General features: G+C 44.4%; 1 protein-coding gene across 2 annotated transcripts in view; it reads right to left on the bottom strand.

Moving 5' to 3' along the window:
• Window positions 1–14,833, bottom strand: part of LOC139602205 (ceramide synthase 4-like) — a 40,272-nt gene that overhangs the window by 2,166 nt on the left and 23,273 nt on the right. For both annotated transcript variants that reach the window (XM_071451828.1, XM_071451829.1), the window contains 8 exons: window positions 14,122–14,239; window positions 11,615–11,733; window positions 9,555–9,612; window positions 7,057–7,107; window positions 3,189–3,281; window positions 2,441–2,569; window positions 2,086–2,192; window positions 1,597–1,753 (listed from right to left, as the gene is read on the bottom strand). In XM_071451828.1, coding sequence (XP_071307929.1) covers window positions 1,597–1,753; window positions 2,086–2,192; window positions 2,441–2,569; window positions 3,189–3,281; window positions 7,057–7,107; window positions 9,555–9,612; window positions 11,615–11,733; window positions 14,122–14,239 — 832 coding nt within the window. The remainder of the gene's footprint in view (window positions 1–1,596; window positions 1,754–2,085; window positions 2,193–2,440; window positions 2,570–3,188; window positions 3,282–7,056; window positions 7,108–9,554; window positions 9,613–11,614; window positions 11,734–14,121; window positions 14,240–14,833) is intronic.

Genomic DNA, 14,833 nt, shown 5'->3' with positions numbered 1-14,833 from the left:
GTCTGGACCTGCAGCATAAGGACAAATAATAGTCAATATTTCTAAATATATCCATTTATAGCCAGAGAATGTGGCTGAGGCCTTAAATCTGGCAAGATTCCCAAAGGAACTATAAAGCTCCTCCCTCTATGAGGGAATGAAACTTGTACTTCAGTATCTAGGCTGAGTACTAATTACTTGGGATTAGGAAACATCATGTGAGAAGGTGGTAAAGATTATTCAAAGATTATTCTGTAGCCAGAGAGGAAAATTGTGGAGACCAGAAAGGCCTGCAAGAAGAACATGAACTGATTGCAGCAAAAGTTTTGTAGCTCTCAAAGAGAGAATGTCCGGTATTCTTGCTGATATTGCTTTGGGCTACTAAATATTGTAATTGAAATGGATCTGTTTAGGACAATTCTTTTCTGCTTTTTACTGCTCAGTACAGAAAGTTTTCAAATATATTTTATATAAAATCTGGCATATCCATTTTAGATAAAATAGGAAAAATTCTGGATATGCTTCAGGATTTTCTTCCCTGATGGTTCTTTACTTTCTAATAAGACTATTTATTACCCCATCATTTTACATGACAGTAACTGCAGTGGTAATTCAGCCCATACAAAAACTAGGAAAACAGTAAAAGGCTGTATTCAGTTGTATCTTCATTTCCGGCCCTGTTTCCTGATCTGCTAGTAATTTGCTCTGTGCTACTTTAAGGGAAGGCAGGTAAATAAAATGGGGACAATCAGGATAAAGAAGAGCCTTTAATGGTTGCTCTCAGTTCCTGTAAGACAGAATTCTTCAGTTGGATACTAATAAAACAAATCATCCTGGGCTCTGAGGTCACTTCCCACAAGGCAATGACTGGTCACCTTTGGACTTTATCCTTGGCATGTGGCCAGTCATGGCTTTGATTTTGGGAACATACTGAGCAGCACTTTGGTTGCACAGCAAATACTACAGGCCAGAAAGAGTGAGATGCGGGATGCATTCCATTTCAGTTTATACAGCTGGAGCTCAGATACTCATCTCTGATTGCTTTGTGCCTGTTGAGCAGCACTGCCAGGTGAAGTATGGAATGGATCTAATTTGGGCATGCCTGTTGCCTTCCACTGCTGGAAGAAGAGCCCAGGCAGCTGGTTTAGACAGAAATACCTACTGTGTGAAATCTACAGCACCATAACACAATTGTAATCAAAAATCCTGTACAATAAGGGAAACACTTTTGCACTGACCTCACCGGTCATGACAATTTCCTCTTCCTTGATTTCTTAGTCTCGTTACAAATGCAAATCACACTGCACAAAGTGTTGGGATTTTTACTCAGATGTCACTGGCATTGTTCACAGACATCTCTCCTGGAGTCCAATCCATATTTTTCTTGAATATAAGCATCAGAAGTGGACCCAATATTGTAGTGATTCATAAAAAAATTTTTGGTCAACTTTCCCTAATACAACTGAGTTTCCTTCTACCTCACTGTTGGAAATATGCATGTATAATTTCAATAGAACAATAAGGAATCCATGCCAGATGGACCCCTGTATTCTCAAGCAGTCCAGGTGGACCCTCCCTCCGCATGTGATGTAAAGGACAGTACAAACTGATGCATACCGTGCCCTGGAGGATGAACTTGTAGACCATGTGAATAATTAGGCAGGACCAGAAGACATGGAGCAGCTGCAGAATCATCAGGAGAACATTCACAAAGTAGTATCCAAAGAAGGGCTGGAATATCTCCATGGAGTAATAGTAGGTGTTATAAAGCACTCTGCAAAACAGAGGGGATTGCAGTGCAGGGAAAGCATGTTGTTAACAGGGCCACAATTAAGCCCCAGAAATTTGTAGTCACAGAGGAAGTTTCAGATCAGCCACTTCCATCTATACCTATCCCAGTTCTCAGTTCCCCACCTGAAGTACACGGGATGGAGCCAGGGCTCCAGGACTGCTCTATGAACCCAAAGAGCAGCCGTTTTACCCCAAGGCAGGTGCAAAGGGGAGGAACCCATGCTCCAGGACAAAAACCAAAGGCTGCAGCCCCCAGATAATCCTCCTGTCTCTCAGGAGGCAGCTCCTCCATGTCCCCTCACTGAGCAGACTCACGTGTAGGGGTAAATGACCAGGCGGCTGATCAGGAAGACAGCTGAGAAGATCATAAAGAGGCTGTCACAAGTTCTTTTCCACTTCATGTAATTGAATATCTTAGTTGGCTGGAAGGAAAAAGAACAATTAAACAGCAGCCAAGACAGCATCTGCACACACTCCAGGGGGTTAATGAGACATGTATGACACAATCTGCATGCAGGTAACCACAGCTCTGCCCAGCTCTCAGCTGGGCACCCTTGGCTGGGTCAGCAGAGCAGCAGAGGTGGAACACCCCAGTGCTTGGCCTGTGTTAGACAGAAGGACATTCTGTGACTGAAGAGCACCATTGCTGATTAGGCTCTGCCTGGCTCACCTCTAGGAAGCAATCAGAAGCATCATGAATCACCATCACCAGTGTCCCAATGCGGATGTAGTTGGCACAGTATGAAAAACTGATCAGGAAGATGGTTGCAGCATGATGGACTATCTGCTCCTTGAAATCCTGATGAGAAGGGGAACAGCAGAGAATAAAATGCATAATGTACCTCCTGCTCCAGTCTAAATGTGGTGCCCGCAGGTAGCAATGATATCTCTCTACCTAGTGACTAAGAAACCTCCCTCTACAAAGTCCTACCCACATAATTATTTTACTAAATGTATTCTAGAAATGTAGGCAACCAAGAGACCCAGGAATGAAGAGCTCATGGTGTAAACTGAGGATCTCACAACAAAGAACATTCTTTCCCTCCACCAGCCATGGCCTGATGCTGCACCCTGTCTGTTGGGACACTGGCACCAGGAACACAAGCAGCTTTACTGGCAGAGAACCACCTCTTTTCCTGTCTCTATGATCAGTGCAGTCTAGAAGACTTACAAAAGAGCAATTTTTATATTTGGATTTTAAGTTTGGATTGAGAACTCTGCAGTACTTTGCACCTTTCTATATCAGGGCTAGTGTTCTCCACTTCCAATGAGTGGTAATGAAAATTCCTGCGAATGAGCAAGGAGAGACTGCCACAAAACCTTGACTGTCACTATACACATGCTCTTCGAGATCACTCTCCTAAGTGTTCAGCTTGAGTCCTGTTTGTACTTGATTCTCCCCTGAGACTGCCACTCACCTTCCTCTTCACATCAAAGGGCAAGGTGAAGACCAGTGACCAGTAGAAGGAGAGCTCCAGCATGTAGTACCAGAACAGGGAGGGTTGGAGAGGCTGTGAGAGAGGGAGAGACAGGGAAACACCCATCAGATACATTAGTGCAAGGGCTGCAAGTGAAAACTCCTTCCAAGGCAAAAGACAACTGTAGTGGGTTGATGCTGACTGGATGCCAGGCAGCCACCAAAGCCACTCTGTCACTTCCCTGCACAGCTAGACAGAGGAGAGAAAATATAACAAAAGGTTCATGAGTTGGGACAAGGACCAGGACAGATTGCTCATCAAATATAGTCATGGGCAAAGCAGACTCTAATTAGAGATATGAATTAAGTTAATTGCTGACAAAATCAGAGCATGATCATGAGAAGTGAAATAAACCCTTAGAAACACCTTTCCCCCTGCCCCTCCCTCCTTCCCAGCTCTACCTCAAACACCAGTGATGCAAGCACAAAGGAATGGGGGTTATGGTCAGTTCATCACCCATGGCTTCTCCTGCTGCTCAGGGAGAGGAATGGTTTCCCTGCTGTGCTGTGGGGTCCCTCCCATGGGAAGCAGTTCTTCATTAACTTCTCCAGTGTGAGTCCAGCCCACAGGCAACAGCTCTCTGTGAACTGGCACAACATAAGTTCATCCCATGGAGAACAGTCTTTCCCAAACTGCTGCGGCATGGGTCACTCTTCCATGGGGTGCAGTCCCTCAAGGATAGGCTGCTGCAGCACAGGAGCAGGGCTCCTCTCTCCGTGGGCCTCCCACAGGGTCACAGCCTCCTCTCAGGCATCCCCCTACTCTGGTGTGGGCTCCTCTTCCACAGGCTGTGGGTGGACCTCTGCATCCCCATGGATCCCCAGGGGCTGCAGGGGCACAGCTGCTTCACCCTGGTCCTCAGCACAGCCTGCAGAGGAACCTCAGCTCTGGTCCCTGGAGCACCTCCTATCCCTCCTTCTCCACTGACCTTGGTGTCTGCAGAGTTGTTCCTCTCCCATGTTCTCAGCCTGCTCTTCTCTGGCTGCAAGTACAACTGTGCAATAACTTTTTCTTTTTTTTTTTCCTTCTTTTTAAATCTGTTATCACAGAGGTGTTACTGCTATTTGTAATTGGCCCAGCCTTGGCCAGTGGCACGTTCAACCTGGAGCCACCAGGGATTGGCTCTGCTGGACACGGAGGAGGATTCTGGCAACTTCTTACAGAAGCCACCTCTGTAGCCCCCTGCTACCAAAAACAGGCAGCGAAAACCCAATATTACAACCAAATCAACAAAGCAGGCTCCCGCAGCTACAGGGGGAAATAGTTCAACTGAACAACACACTCACTTACTAAATGTCATCTGTGCCAAGATTAAATCAAACAGCAGGGGAAATTCAACTTTACCACACCATGTCAAACATTTAGGGAACCACCATGAAGATCATGAATATTTTTAGGATTTCTTCAACATAATTCAGATTCCTGAGCAGACAGTAGAGAGTTTTAAAAACTACATAAACCAATTCATTATGGTGGAAAAGGAGTAGCTGAATAAACCATTCCCTTTTTAGGCTTGAAGATGCTTCAGATACCCTGCACTCTGTCACAAATTTTCCAGTTTCATCAAACTAATGGGGGGAAAATCCAACCCCAGCAGGAAATGTAATTCCCATTCTTTTGGGTAAATTATCTGGGCTTTTACAGCTGGGAAACAGAAAGCTTAGACCCACTCAGCAAGATTTTGTTACTTAACAAGCAATTTTTGCTGTTGTTGCATTACATGACCTCTTTAAACCTGAATCTATTTGATTAATAGTTACTATGACTAAAGTGGCTTTGCAACCATTTTCAAAGGAGCATGAAGTATCGTGCTCCCTAATACCAACTGGTTATTTATGGCCTTCATAAATTTTAGTTTGTTTTCCTTTGTAGCACCAGCAATTGGCCACAAGAGGAAGCACACCTGGATGCCCTGGGGCTTCCAGGGAGGATATGAACATCTCCCTAGCTGGTATGTGCTGGTCACCCTCCAGGTTATCCAAACAGGAGCTCTGGATCAGAAGCTATTTTTTCCCCCAAAGATCAGACTATTTGGGAGAACTGGTATTTCTTTTGTCATTGTCTGTAGCACGGCGTGGTCTGTTTAGTAGAAATTGTAATTAATACATTTGTTGCTCCTGGTAATACACAGGTTTGTCCTTGACTTGCTTTTTCCCAGTGGAACATGACCAACCCTAGTTTTGGTCTTTTCTGGTTGTTACAAATGTTGGAAAATGAGTGTGTGTTGGATTTACATGGAAAGGTTTTGCTAGTGGGGTAGGGGCAGGGGTGGCTTCTGTGACATGCCAGAAGCTGCCCCCTGTCCAACAGAGCCAGCTCCAGACACCTCCAAGATGGATGTGCCACTGGGTCCATAAATGATAGTGGCAGCAGCTCAAGGACAATGTATTTAAGAATGGAAAAAACTGCTGGGCAAGAGTGGTGTGGAGAGAGGAGTGAGAATACGAGGTACAGCTCTGTAGAGCCTCCGGTCAGCACAGGAGGAGAAGGAGGAGGAGGAGGTCCTGGTGGTGGAGCAGAGACTCCCCAGCAGGCCATGGTGATACAGGCTGTGCCCCTGCACCCATGGAGGTCCACAGGGAGCAGAAATACACCTGCAGTCCCTGAAGGACCCCTGACTAGAGCAAGGGGACGTGGCCTAAGGAAGCTCTGAGCCTGTGGAGACCCTGTGCTGGGGCAGGCTCCTGGCAGCACCTGTGGACCTGTGCTGGAGCCAGGATGGAGCAGTCCATTCCTAATGGAGTGCATCCTGTGGAAAGGACCCACAGTGGAGAGGTTCATGGAGAGCTGTCTCCCGCTGGAGAACCCTTCTACCAGAGCCAGAGGAAGGAGCAGCAGGGACAAGGTGTGATGGACTGACCACAACCCCCATTCCACATCTCACTGCACCACTGCAGGGGAGGAGGTGGAGAATGTGGGGGTGAAGTTAAGCCCAGGAAGAAGGGAAGGGTGCAAGAAGGTGCTTTTAAGATTTGGGTTTATTTCTTATTAAACTACTCTTATTTCACTAACAGTAAATTGAAATAATTTTTCCCCAAGTCAAGCCTGTTTTACCTGTGATGGCAACTGGGTATGCTCTCTCTCTGTCCTTATCTCAACCCATGAGCCTTTTCTATATTTTCTCCCCCCTTTCCAGGGGGGAGAGAAAAATGGGCTTGGTGGGCACACTGTGGCCAGCCAGGGTCAGTCCATCACAGTGTGCCCTTATGGAGGCTCCCGTTGTTTTGACAAGACATGGATCACAAGTGTACAGAGCAGGAGACAGAGGGAGCCAAGTGATCCTTGCAGTCTTACATTCCTATTCAAGCCTCACTTGTTTGTATGGTTTAATTTTTACACAGAACTACAGACTTGCCCCTAAAATTTTTGTCTTCAAGCAATACTGAATTGCTCAGAGACTCATCCTCCAAGGCATTGCCTCACTCTTAAGTCATTAGTCCCATTACATTTCCTGTGCCTCATGCTGTTAGAATTGGGCATTACTTTTCTCTTTATGGGTTTGCAACCTCCACATACAGTCAAGGGGTCTTGCTCTAGCTTTGACTGTCAGACAAAACCCCTGGAACATAAGTCTTCATTTTCTTTTGGTAGTGACAAAGTGCTCTGCCAATTCATCTTCTCTTGCATTAGATGAGACCAGGTACAAAGATGTTCTCTTCAGATGAGGGTCTGACTTTGAATTCTTAGGTCTTCTGTGTCTGAATTTAATTCAGTGTCCTCTTTTTATCACTATTATAATTTGATTTTCAAAAAATACAGAAACAAATACAAGACTGATAACAGCAATTCTCCTTCCTGTGTGACTCACCTGTTGTGGATATCCTGTCCAGCACTCTCTATGGTCCCAAAGCCAAGGCTTCTGCAACAAAAATGCAACACGTATGTGAGAATATCAGAGGAGTTCTTTACTTATCAGTTGTCTAATTCCTGTAGTTTGTTACTACTATAGACTTTGTTGTCTTTTATTACAGGCAGAACTGGTCTCGCTGTCTGGAATCCAATTGCCAAGAGATTTCCACTACAAGGACTTGCATCTGCTTGTGACATTTCCAAATTGTGGCTATTTGCCTGAAATCTCACACACTATTTAACTGTTCCAAATAAAATAGCTCAGAGAAGACTTCTCCCAACTTTTTACCATCTTCTACAAGCTTGAGGTGGTGGTGATGTTTTGAGCATTTAAAAATAATCTTATAAGTATTTCCTTAGGAATATCTGTGATTTAGACAATCACAGATATTAAATGTGGATACAAGGTTGAAAACTGGTGCGTCAGGTATGTGTTGTTTTCCTTTAACAGTGAAGGTTATGCTGCAGTTTGTTAAGTAATGAACCTCTGAAAAGATCCTACTCTGTTCAACAGAAAATTGGTAGTTTAGAACTTGGCAGTTTTGAAACCTTCATAGAAACATGGCAACTAAAGTCCCCAAGAGTCCTCCCTGCATGGAGCAGGCTCTGTCTGGAGCTGTGCCCAGACTGGGTCAGAGCTCACAGAGCACAGCAATGCCTCACACCTATGAGGGTGATTTTCTTTAAGTTCTACAGCGTTCCAGGTATCAGAGCTCAGGCAAGAAGGCAGCATTTCTTCCCACTGAGCACTGCTGGTATGTGGGTGATACAGAGGCAAAGCAGGAGGCAGTGGTTTTAGGTGCAGTGGTAATTTGGAACAGACACGGTTCCTGCTGACTGGGAGTGAGGTTGGGAATAGAATTTACAGCAAATACATGTGCAGAACCAGGAGAGATGTGTGATTGATATAGAACCAGAAAGCACAAAGCAAAAACTACCAAACAACTATGGCATACTGTTTACCTAAGCTAGAAAGGAACTCCAGATCCCTGAATTTCATCATTCCTCTATTCTCAGCAAACATAGCTGATTTCTAGTGGCCTGCTGGAAGATAACTTTCCTTTGTTACAGGCTGTTTCACTGACTTTCAGGCAGAGGTTTTTGCTGTCAGTCCAAAACTACTAATGCAGAATTTAAACATTTGATTTTTTCCTAAAGAAAGAAGGGAGTTTCACAAAAACAAACACACATTTAAAAGCTACTCAGATTACAAAATAAACCTGTGAAAGTCAGAAAATTTCACAGGTATATATGCCTTGTCATGTTAGTTCTTTGTCCTTCTTTTTAAAGTAGTCATTTTAGTACAATTTAGGTAACAGAATAATATATTTGCTACAGGATCTAGAGGTGCTATCTGTAGGATGGATGTCTCCCTTTTTTGTGAAAATTGTAAGATGCGTGTTGAATAAAGACATGGGTCACAAAAAGTGAAAATGGTATTTCATCCATATAATGGACAGACAACATGCTGAAGAATATGATTTTGTCCCTTGTTGCCATAGGGCTCTTGTACAATGCTAAGTAGATCATGCAGACCAAATTTCAATAGCTGGTCTCAAAGAACAGTCTTCTGTTTTGATGTACAGATCCACAGAACACAGCAGCTGGGGTTCAGATACCTTCACTCCTCAGCTAGCTCATCCTCTATTCCTCATACTTTTGAGTACCTTAAAATCTGACTTAAAATTTGTGTAAATTAAATGTCCTTCACGTGTTACAATGAGAGGTTACAAGGAGAGTTTGTGCCTGTTGCCTTGGAATGTGCACATTTTACATTGCTTAACTCATCAGACTGTACCAGAAGACTTTTGCAAATCTCCCCTAGGGAACCAGACACAGCAAAAGAGTCAGGGGAACCTTGAAAACAGAGGCAGCAGATGGCCAGTGCCCTAGTCCCAGCTCAGTGACCACAGCTCAGGGACAAGAGCACACCCACGGTCCTGTTACCACTTCTGCCTGATGACGCAGTACAAATTGTATGAAGAGAACTCACTATTTATCAAATTAGAGAAAATGCTGAGGCATGAGCCTCAACCGATCACATCCTGGCTAAGGAAAACAAAATTAGCAGATAAAATTATTAAATTGCAGTCCATGCTCCAAAGGAAGCCAAATTTATTTGCCTTAAAGAGGTATTGGGTACAACACACAAACAGGCCCTGCAGCTTCCAGCTTAGGTAAGTGTTCTATCTCCTACCCTACAGAAATTTACTTTTATACAATCTCAACTGCCTTCTGCTTTGCCAGAAGAAGAGGAAACATCTTGGTTCTGGAGTCCTTAAAATAGGCATGGTCCAGTATGTCTGTGGTCTCCTAAGTGTGCTATGCAGGGGATACACACCAACCTGTATGGAAAACCTCTAGAAGAAGATCTGAAAAGGCATGTTTGACAACAAACTCTGCCATTCTTGCAGGCATTGGCTGGGTAGAACAGCAGGTGACTGCGTGTGTACTCACATCATACAGGACAGCGAGTCCAGTGAAGAAAGAAATGATGTAAAATGTAAATCTCCAGCTACAAACAAAAAAAAAAAAAGGGCATTAGAATCCTATTCATTAAGCCCTGAGCTGCAAGTCTGTGTATCCTCACACTAATTAAAAGAATAACACTATTAAGGCAAAGACACGTTAGTATGTTCAAGGTTTGACCAAAACAGGACCAGCTCTTTGCATTTTACCAGCACATTTCACAGACCTCACAAAGAGCAATTCCTTTGCTGTAGAGATGGCAGAGGACACAAGAATCTTGCTGACTAAAATTGTGAGAATAATCCCAAAGCTTCCCAGCAGTAGCAGATGCATTTGTAAAAGTGAAACAATGCCAATCTCTCTCCTAGGCCTTTGGAGATCCAGCCTGCTAAATTTGTTATCATGTACAGTAACTAATTACTGTCATGTTTGGCCCAGTGAGGAGCCAGAAATGACCTTCCAACATTAAACCCACACAGAAATACAACAAACTGTTTGCCCAGTTCAGAGGACAGAGGCAGGTCAGCTGAATATTCACACACATAGTAAGGAATGGGGGAATTTCAGCCCAACTGAATAAACAAGTTATTAATAAATGAACCACCGGGAATATGAAAAGGAGTAAAACTGCCTAAACTAGTCCTTTAATTTCCAAAAATCTCCGTAACAATTCAGACATAACTGCATTTTGACAGACTCCACCTGTCAATGAAAGCCCCAGGAATTCCAAGACAAAAATAAACTCTGTAAAGCTGCTATGTCACATCAGAGAGACATTCTGTCTACAGGCTGCACATGGCAACAGAGGGCCAGGGGAAGGACTCTATCCTCAGAGGGCTGAGGCAGAAAAGGATTTACTGTTTCCTACTTACTGTTACTATTTACTACAAGTGCAGGGAGAGCTGATATTTCATCCAGATGGAGGGAGAATAAACATTGTTTATAAATAAACAACTCCTTATTCACTGTTTCTGTAAATATTTGTAACTATATGGAATATTATAAATAAATAATACACATTCTTTTCTTTTTGAATTAGGGTTTTTATGCAGGGGTTTCAAATTACAGGTGGAGTGTTAAATGGAACACATGCTGATGAGCCCAAAGTTGATGCCTACCCAATGGATACAGATACACACTTTTAGATAGATGAACTCCAGGTATAGTACTATTTAGATAGATAGTACTCCAGATATTTAATGATTTCTTTTGCTTATGTGGCCTTCCTGGGGGAGCCCAATTCCTCACACAAATAGCAGAGCAGCCCCTTGTAAATGAGGCATTCCAACCAGCCTGTGGAGAACCCTCCTTTTCTGTGGAAAGCTGAGCCAGGACTGACATGCAAATCTGTCTGTCCTGAAATTTATTTTGTGCCTCCACATAACAAGGAGGATTTCCACACAGCTGTTTCCAAGGCAGTTTTTGCTCTTTGCTCACAAACTTCCACCCCCGTGGAAGGATGCTGGTTTGTGACTTTCAGGATGCTGAAGACAAACGACAGCAGAATCCAATCCAGCCTGCTGCCTGTAGCTTTTGAAAGCAACAGTGTGCAAAACAGTTGCAGAAAAGGTGCAGCAGAAGGAATCTATGCAGAAAGGGAAACTATGGGGAAGGCAACAGAAAGGATGCCTTTATAGTAGGACCTGAAGCAACAGCAAAGCACTAAGATGTAAACAGCAGAGAGTTTTTCAGGTTCAAATGTGTGTCGAAGCAGGATGCCAGTGTGACAAAGTCAGGAAAGGTCAGAAACAAGGGCCCAGTAAGGAATAAAGGTACAGCAGCAAAAGGAGATTTGGGATTGCAAATAAGGGGGAAAAGCAAGAAATGTTTCTTAACAGAGAAGCAGCAGAGAGTAATAGCAGAGCCAAGTGGGTCAGGGAGACCCAAGATGCTTTCTGTGGAGGGAGGTGGGATCTCTGTGGAGGGATGGAGGGCAGACAGGGAGCTGGGATCTCTGTGGAGGGATGGAGGGCAGGGGGAGGCAGTGAGCTGTCTGTGGAGCTCAGCTCCAGTGAAAACCTGAGTTCATGGCTTGTGCTCCTGCTCACCAGGCCTCGCTGAACTTCTTGGACAGGCTGGGCCGGTCCATGTTCCTCCGGTGCCGGAACCACTTCTCCACCTTCCTCACTGGCAGGTCACATTGCTTGGCTAAACTGAGGAGCTCACCCTGGAAAAGAGGTGAGGCAGCAGGCTCAGATCCAGATTCAAAGGTCAGACAGGGCAATATCTCATCTGACCCACCACAGAGCCCAGCTGGAGCCCCTGGCCAACCTAAGTCTGTTCAAGCCAAGGCATCTTTCTGAAAGCTCTCCATTCCCAGTGTAAAGATCTTGGATAGCAGAAAATCTTTCCATTCTCCTCTAATCAATTAGTTATAAATACTAATGTTGAAAGTTCTCATTTTTTATGTTAACTTCCCCAGTTTCAAACTGATCTTGTCTCCTCACGTGATTTTGTTGCCTAATCACTTCCTCACCCTGTCTTCAGGGATCAAATCCTTAAAATCTGTCACTCCAATAAAGATCACTGCAGCTTAAATCCTATTTTATGCTTCTGCACTGAACCTTGTCACGCCTCTCAGCAATTCTGATGCAGTATCATGGTGGATGTCATAAACAGAGACAACATCATTTTCCTACTGGATATTATCCTCTTGTGGTAAACTTGTTAGGGGTAATTCTTCAATATATAACTCACAGAAATCCTGCAATTACCTTCCTTCTTGTCCTTAGGCTGTTGAGAGTTTGTCATGTTTTATATTCCTACTTGGAAGTGTCATCATGGATAACCTTATTTTTTAAGTAAAGCAATAGTTTTTCATGGAATGCATTTACCTGAATTAGTATCATGTGAGACTGGCCTTCATACTTTGAGCATGCTGTACAAAAATAAGTTGATTACCAGTTTTCAGATATGCTGCTTTCAAATGTGCTGTTTTATGAGCCCTTTTCTGGAGGTGGAGACAAATGGAGATGCTAATTTACATTCTCTAACTGCTCCATCATGTGGAATTCTCCCGAGAAATGGCTGCCAAGAGCTGCAAAATCTCATATTGTACTGGACAAGTAAAAGTTGCCTCTAAGCAGTGGTTTGAGAGCTCATGGGAGGGGAAGGGAGCCAGCAGACTGGCTGAGGTGTACCCAGCGAGTGGAGAGAGCCAGGCAGCAGTTCCTGCTTCACCTCATACTGCTGTCTCATGGTGAGGATCTGTTCCAGTATCCCAGATCTGCTGGGAGAAAAGCACCACTTAGTGCAACAGGGGTGCAGGAAGAGCCACAGGAAAAACCTGCTGGCAAAGCCAGGCCTTGAGTTAGATCTCTGATGTAGCAGCAGTTATACTGAGAAATGTCTGGATTTTGTGGACAGAAAGGCAAGAGGAAGGTCAACCACTGACAAGTGTCCCTCAGAACACTGCTTCCCCCTGCTGCAGAGATGGGCTGGCTGCACTACCCAGATCAATGCCTGCATTTTAATTTTAGTCTCTTCTCCTTTATTTCTAACCTGGTACTGCATATCCTGGGGCTCCTCATGCCCCACTGCAGCAAAACCATGCTGCAATAGCCTTGGTGAAGCAATGTGTTTGGAGCAGGATTGTTCCTTGGGAATGGAACCCATGGTGAGCACCCTACTCACCCATCCTCTATGAGTTCACAGCTATTGCTTTGAGGCGAAGAGAAAGTCTACAAAAACAAGCTGAAATAAAATCAGATTGCTTTCCTTACCACACAGTTCACACTCAGAGACTTCCCTGACCAGATTGAATTCTAATATTGCCTGACAATTCATAATCCTGCTAGTGGTTTTTCCCATCAGCAGCAGCCATTATAACTCTGGGTCATCTTGCCAATTTCTTGAAAAACATTTTTCTTACCCCTCAGGGGAAAACTACCCACCAGTTGTGTTTGCAGGTTTCTGAAGCCCCTCCCAATCTCTGTGATGATGGCCAAGACTTTGGCTTCTTGCAAGGCCAATCTCAAACTCAAGGACTGCATGGCAACAGAATGACCCAGTCTAGGACTAGGAGATCAAGCAAGACACACTGGCTGAGCTGCAGGGAGTAGCAATGTGGGAGCTCAAGGCAGCTGATTTTTTTCAGGATTTGCCAGTGTATGAAAAGAAGCCATCACAGAACGGCTGGGGTTGGAAGGGACCATGGAAATCATCTCATCCAATGGGCCCTGCTCAAATGGAGCTGCCTGGAGCCAGGTGTCAAGGACCATGTCCAGAGAGCTTTGAGTTTTCCCAAGGATATAAATTCCCAAGCTCCCTGGGCACCTTGACAGTAAAAAGGTGTCACTGATGTTCAGGCAGAGCCCCCAGTGCTGCAGCTTGTGCTGTGCATGGGTGAGCAGGGACAGGAGCTGTCACTGCTCAGCGCTGATGGAATTGCAGGAGGACCCTCCTGGCAGGCTGCTCTCAGCTAACCAGGGCGACAGTGTTTCCTTTCTTGAGCTTCCAGATATGAATGGCATTGCTAAACTTCAGGATTCCAAATGGGATTTTCTTTGGCTAAAGACACTAAATCTACAGGAAAGCAAAGAAAGAAGGGACTCACCTCTTTAGGGTTCTTGCAGCGTGTACTATAGAATGTTTCCAGCACGGGGTTGGGCTGAGCTTTTGGTCTCTGCTTGTCTCTCACACCCAATTTGGTACTGAGGGGCAGGGCTATGGCTCTGCAAAAGAAAACATAAACGGTCAGCCAAAAGTAGAACAGTGATTTCTGATTTTGCAGCACTGTTAAAACATGGTGCAGTAAATAACAGCTGCTTCCCACATATGAATCTAAATATGAGTATTATGTTGAGCAGGTAAAATCACAAACTTACAGTGGAAACTGTTGGACTTGCACCCCACTGCTCTGAGCTCTGTGCTCTGAGCCTCTGGCATCCTTGCAGCTGATGGGGAGTACCACATTGGTGATAAGGCCTAAATGTTGTTCCCTGCTTGATCTAGAACATGGAGCATACATGGCATTCACCTGAACTAAGGCCTAGGCTCAGGATCAAGAGGGAGGCTCTGCCAGAGGTGTATTTTTAATGCAGAAGAAATGTCCTGCTGAAACAGGAAGCCATTTGGTCTTTCCTGGAGTAACTTACCCCCATGTTTCCTAATATAAATCAAACACAGTTACCAGCTGTGCATCTTCAGTCTTTCACACCGAAGAAATAAAGAAAACAAAACAAAACAAAAAACCCCTGTATAAATAGAAAAAATTATCCAAGGAAAACTGTCAGAGAATTCCTGTGCTCAACAACTCAACTCCTCTA

Source organism: Agelaius tricolor, unplaced genomic scaffold (genome assembly GCF_023055355.1).
Source record: "Agelaius tricolor isolate 1412-34295 unplaced genomic scaffold, bAgeTri1.0.p SCAF_33, whole genome shotgun sequence".
NCBI lineage: Eukaryota > Metazoa > Chordata > Aves > Passeriformes > Icteridae > Agelaius > Agelaius tricolor.
Note: the sequence above shows the minus strand (reverse complement) of the source record. Positions and strands in the feature narration are given on the sequence as shown.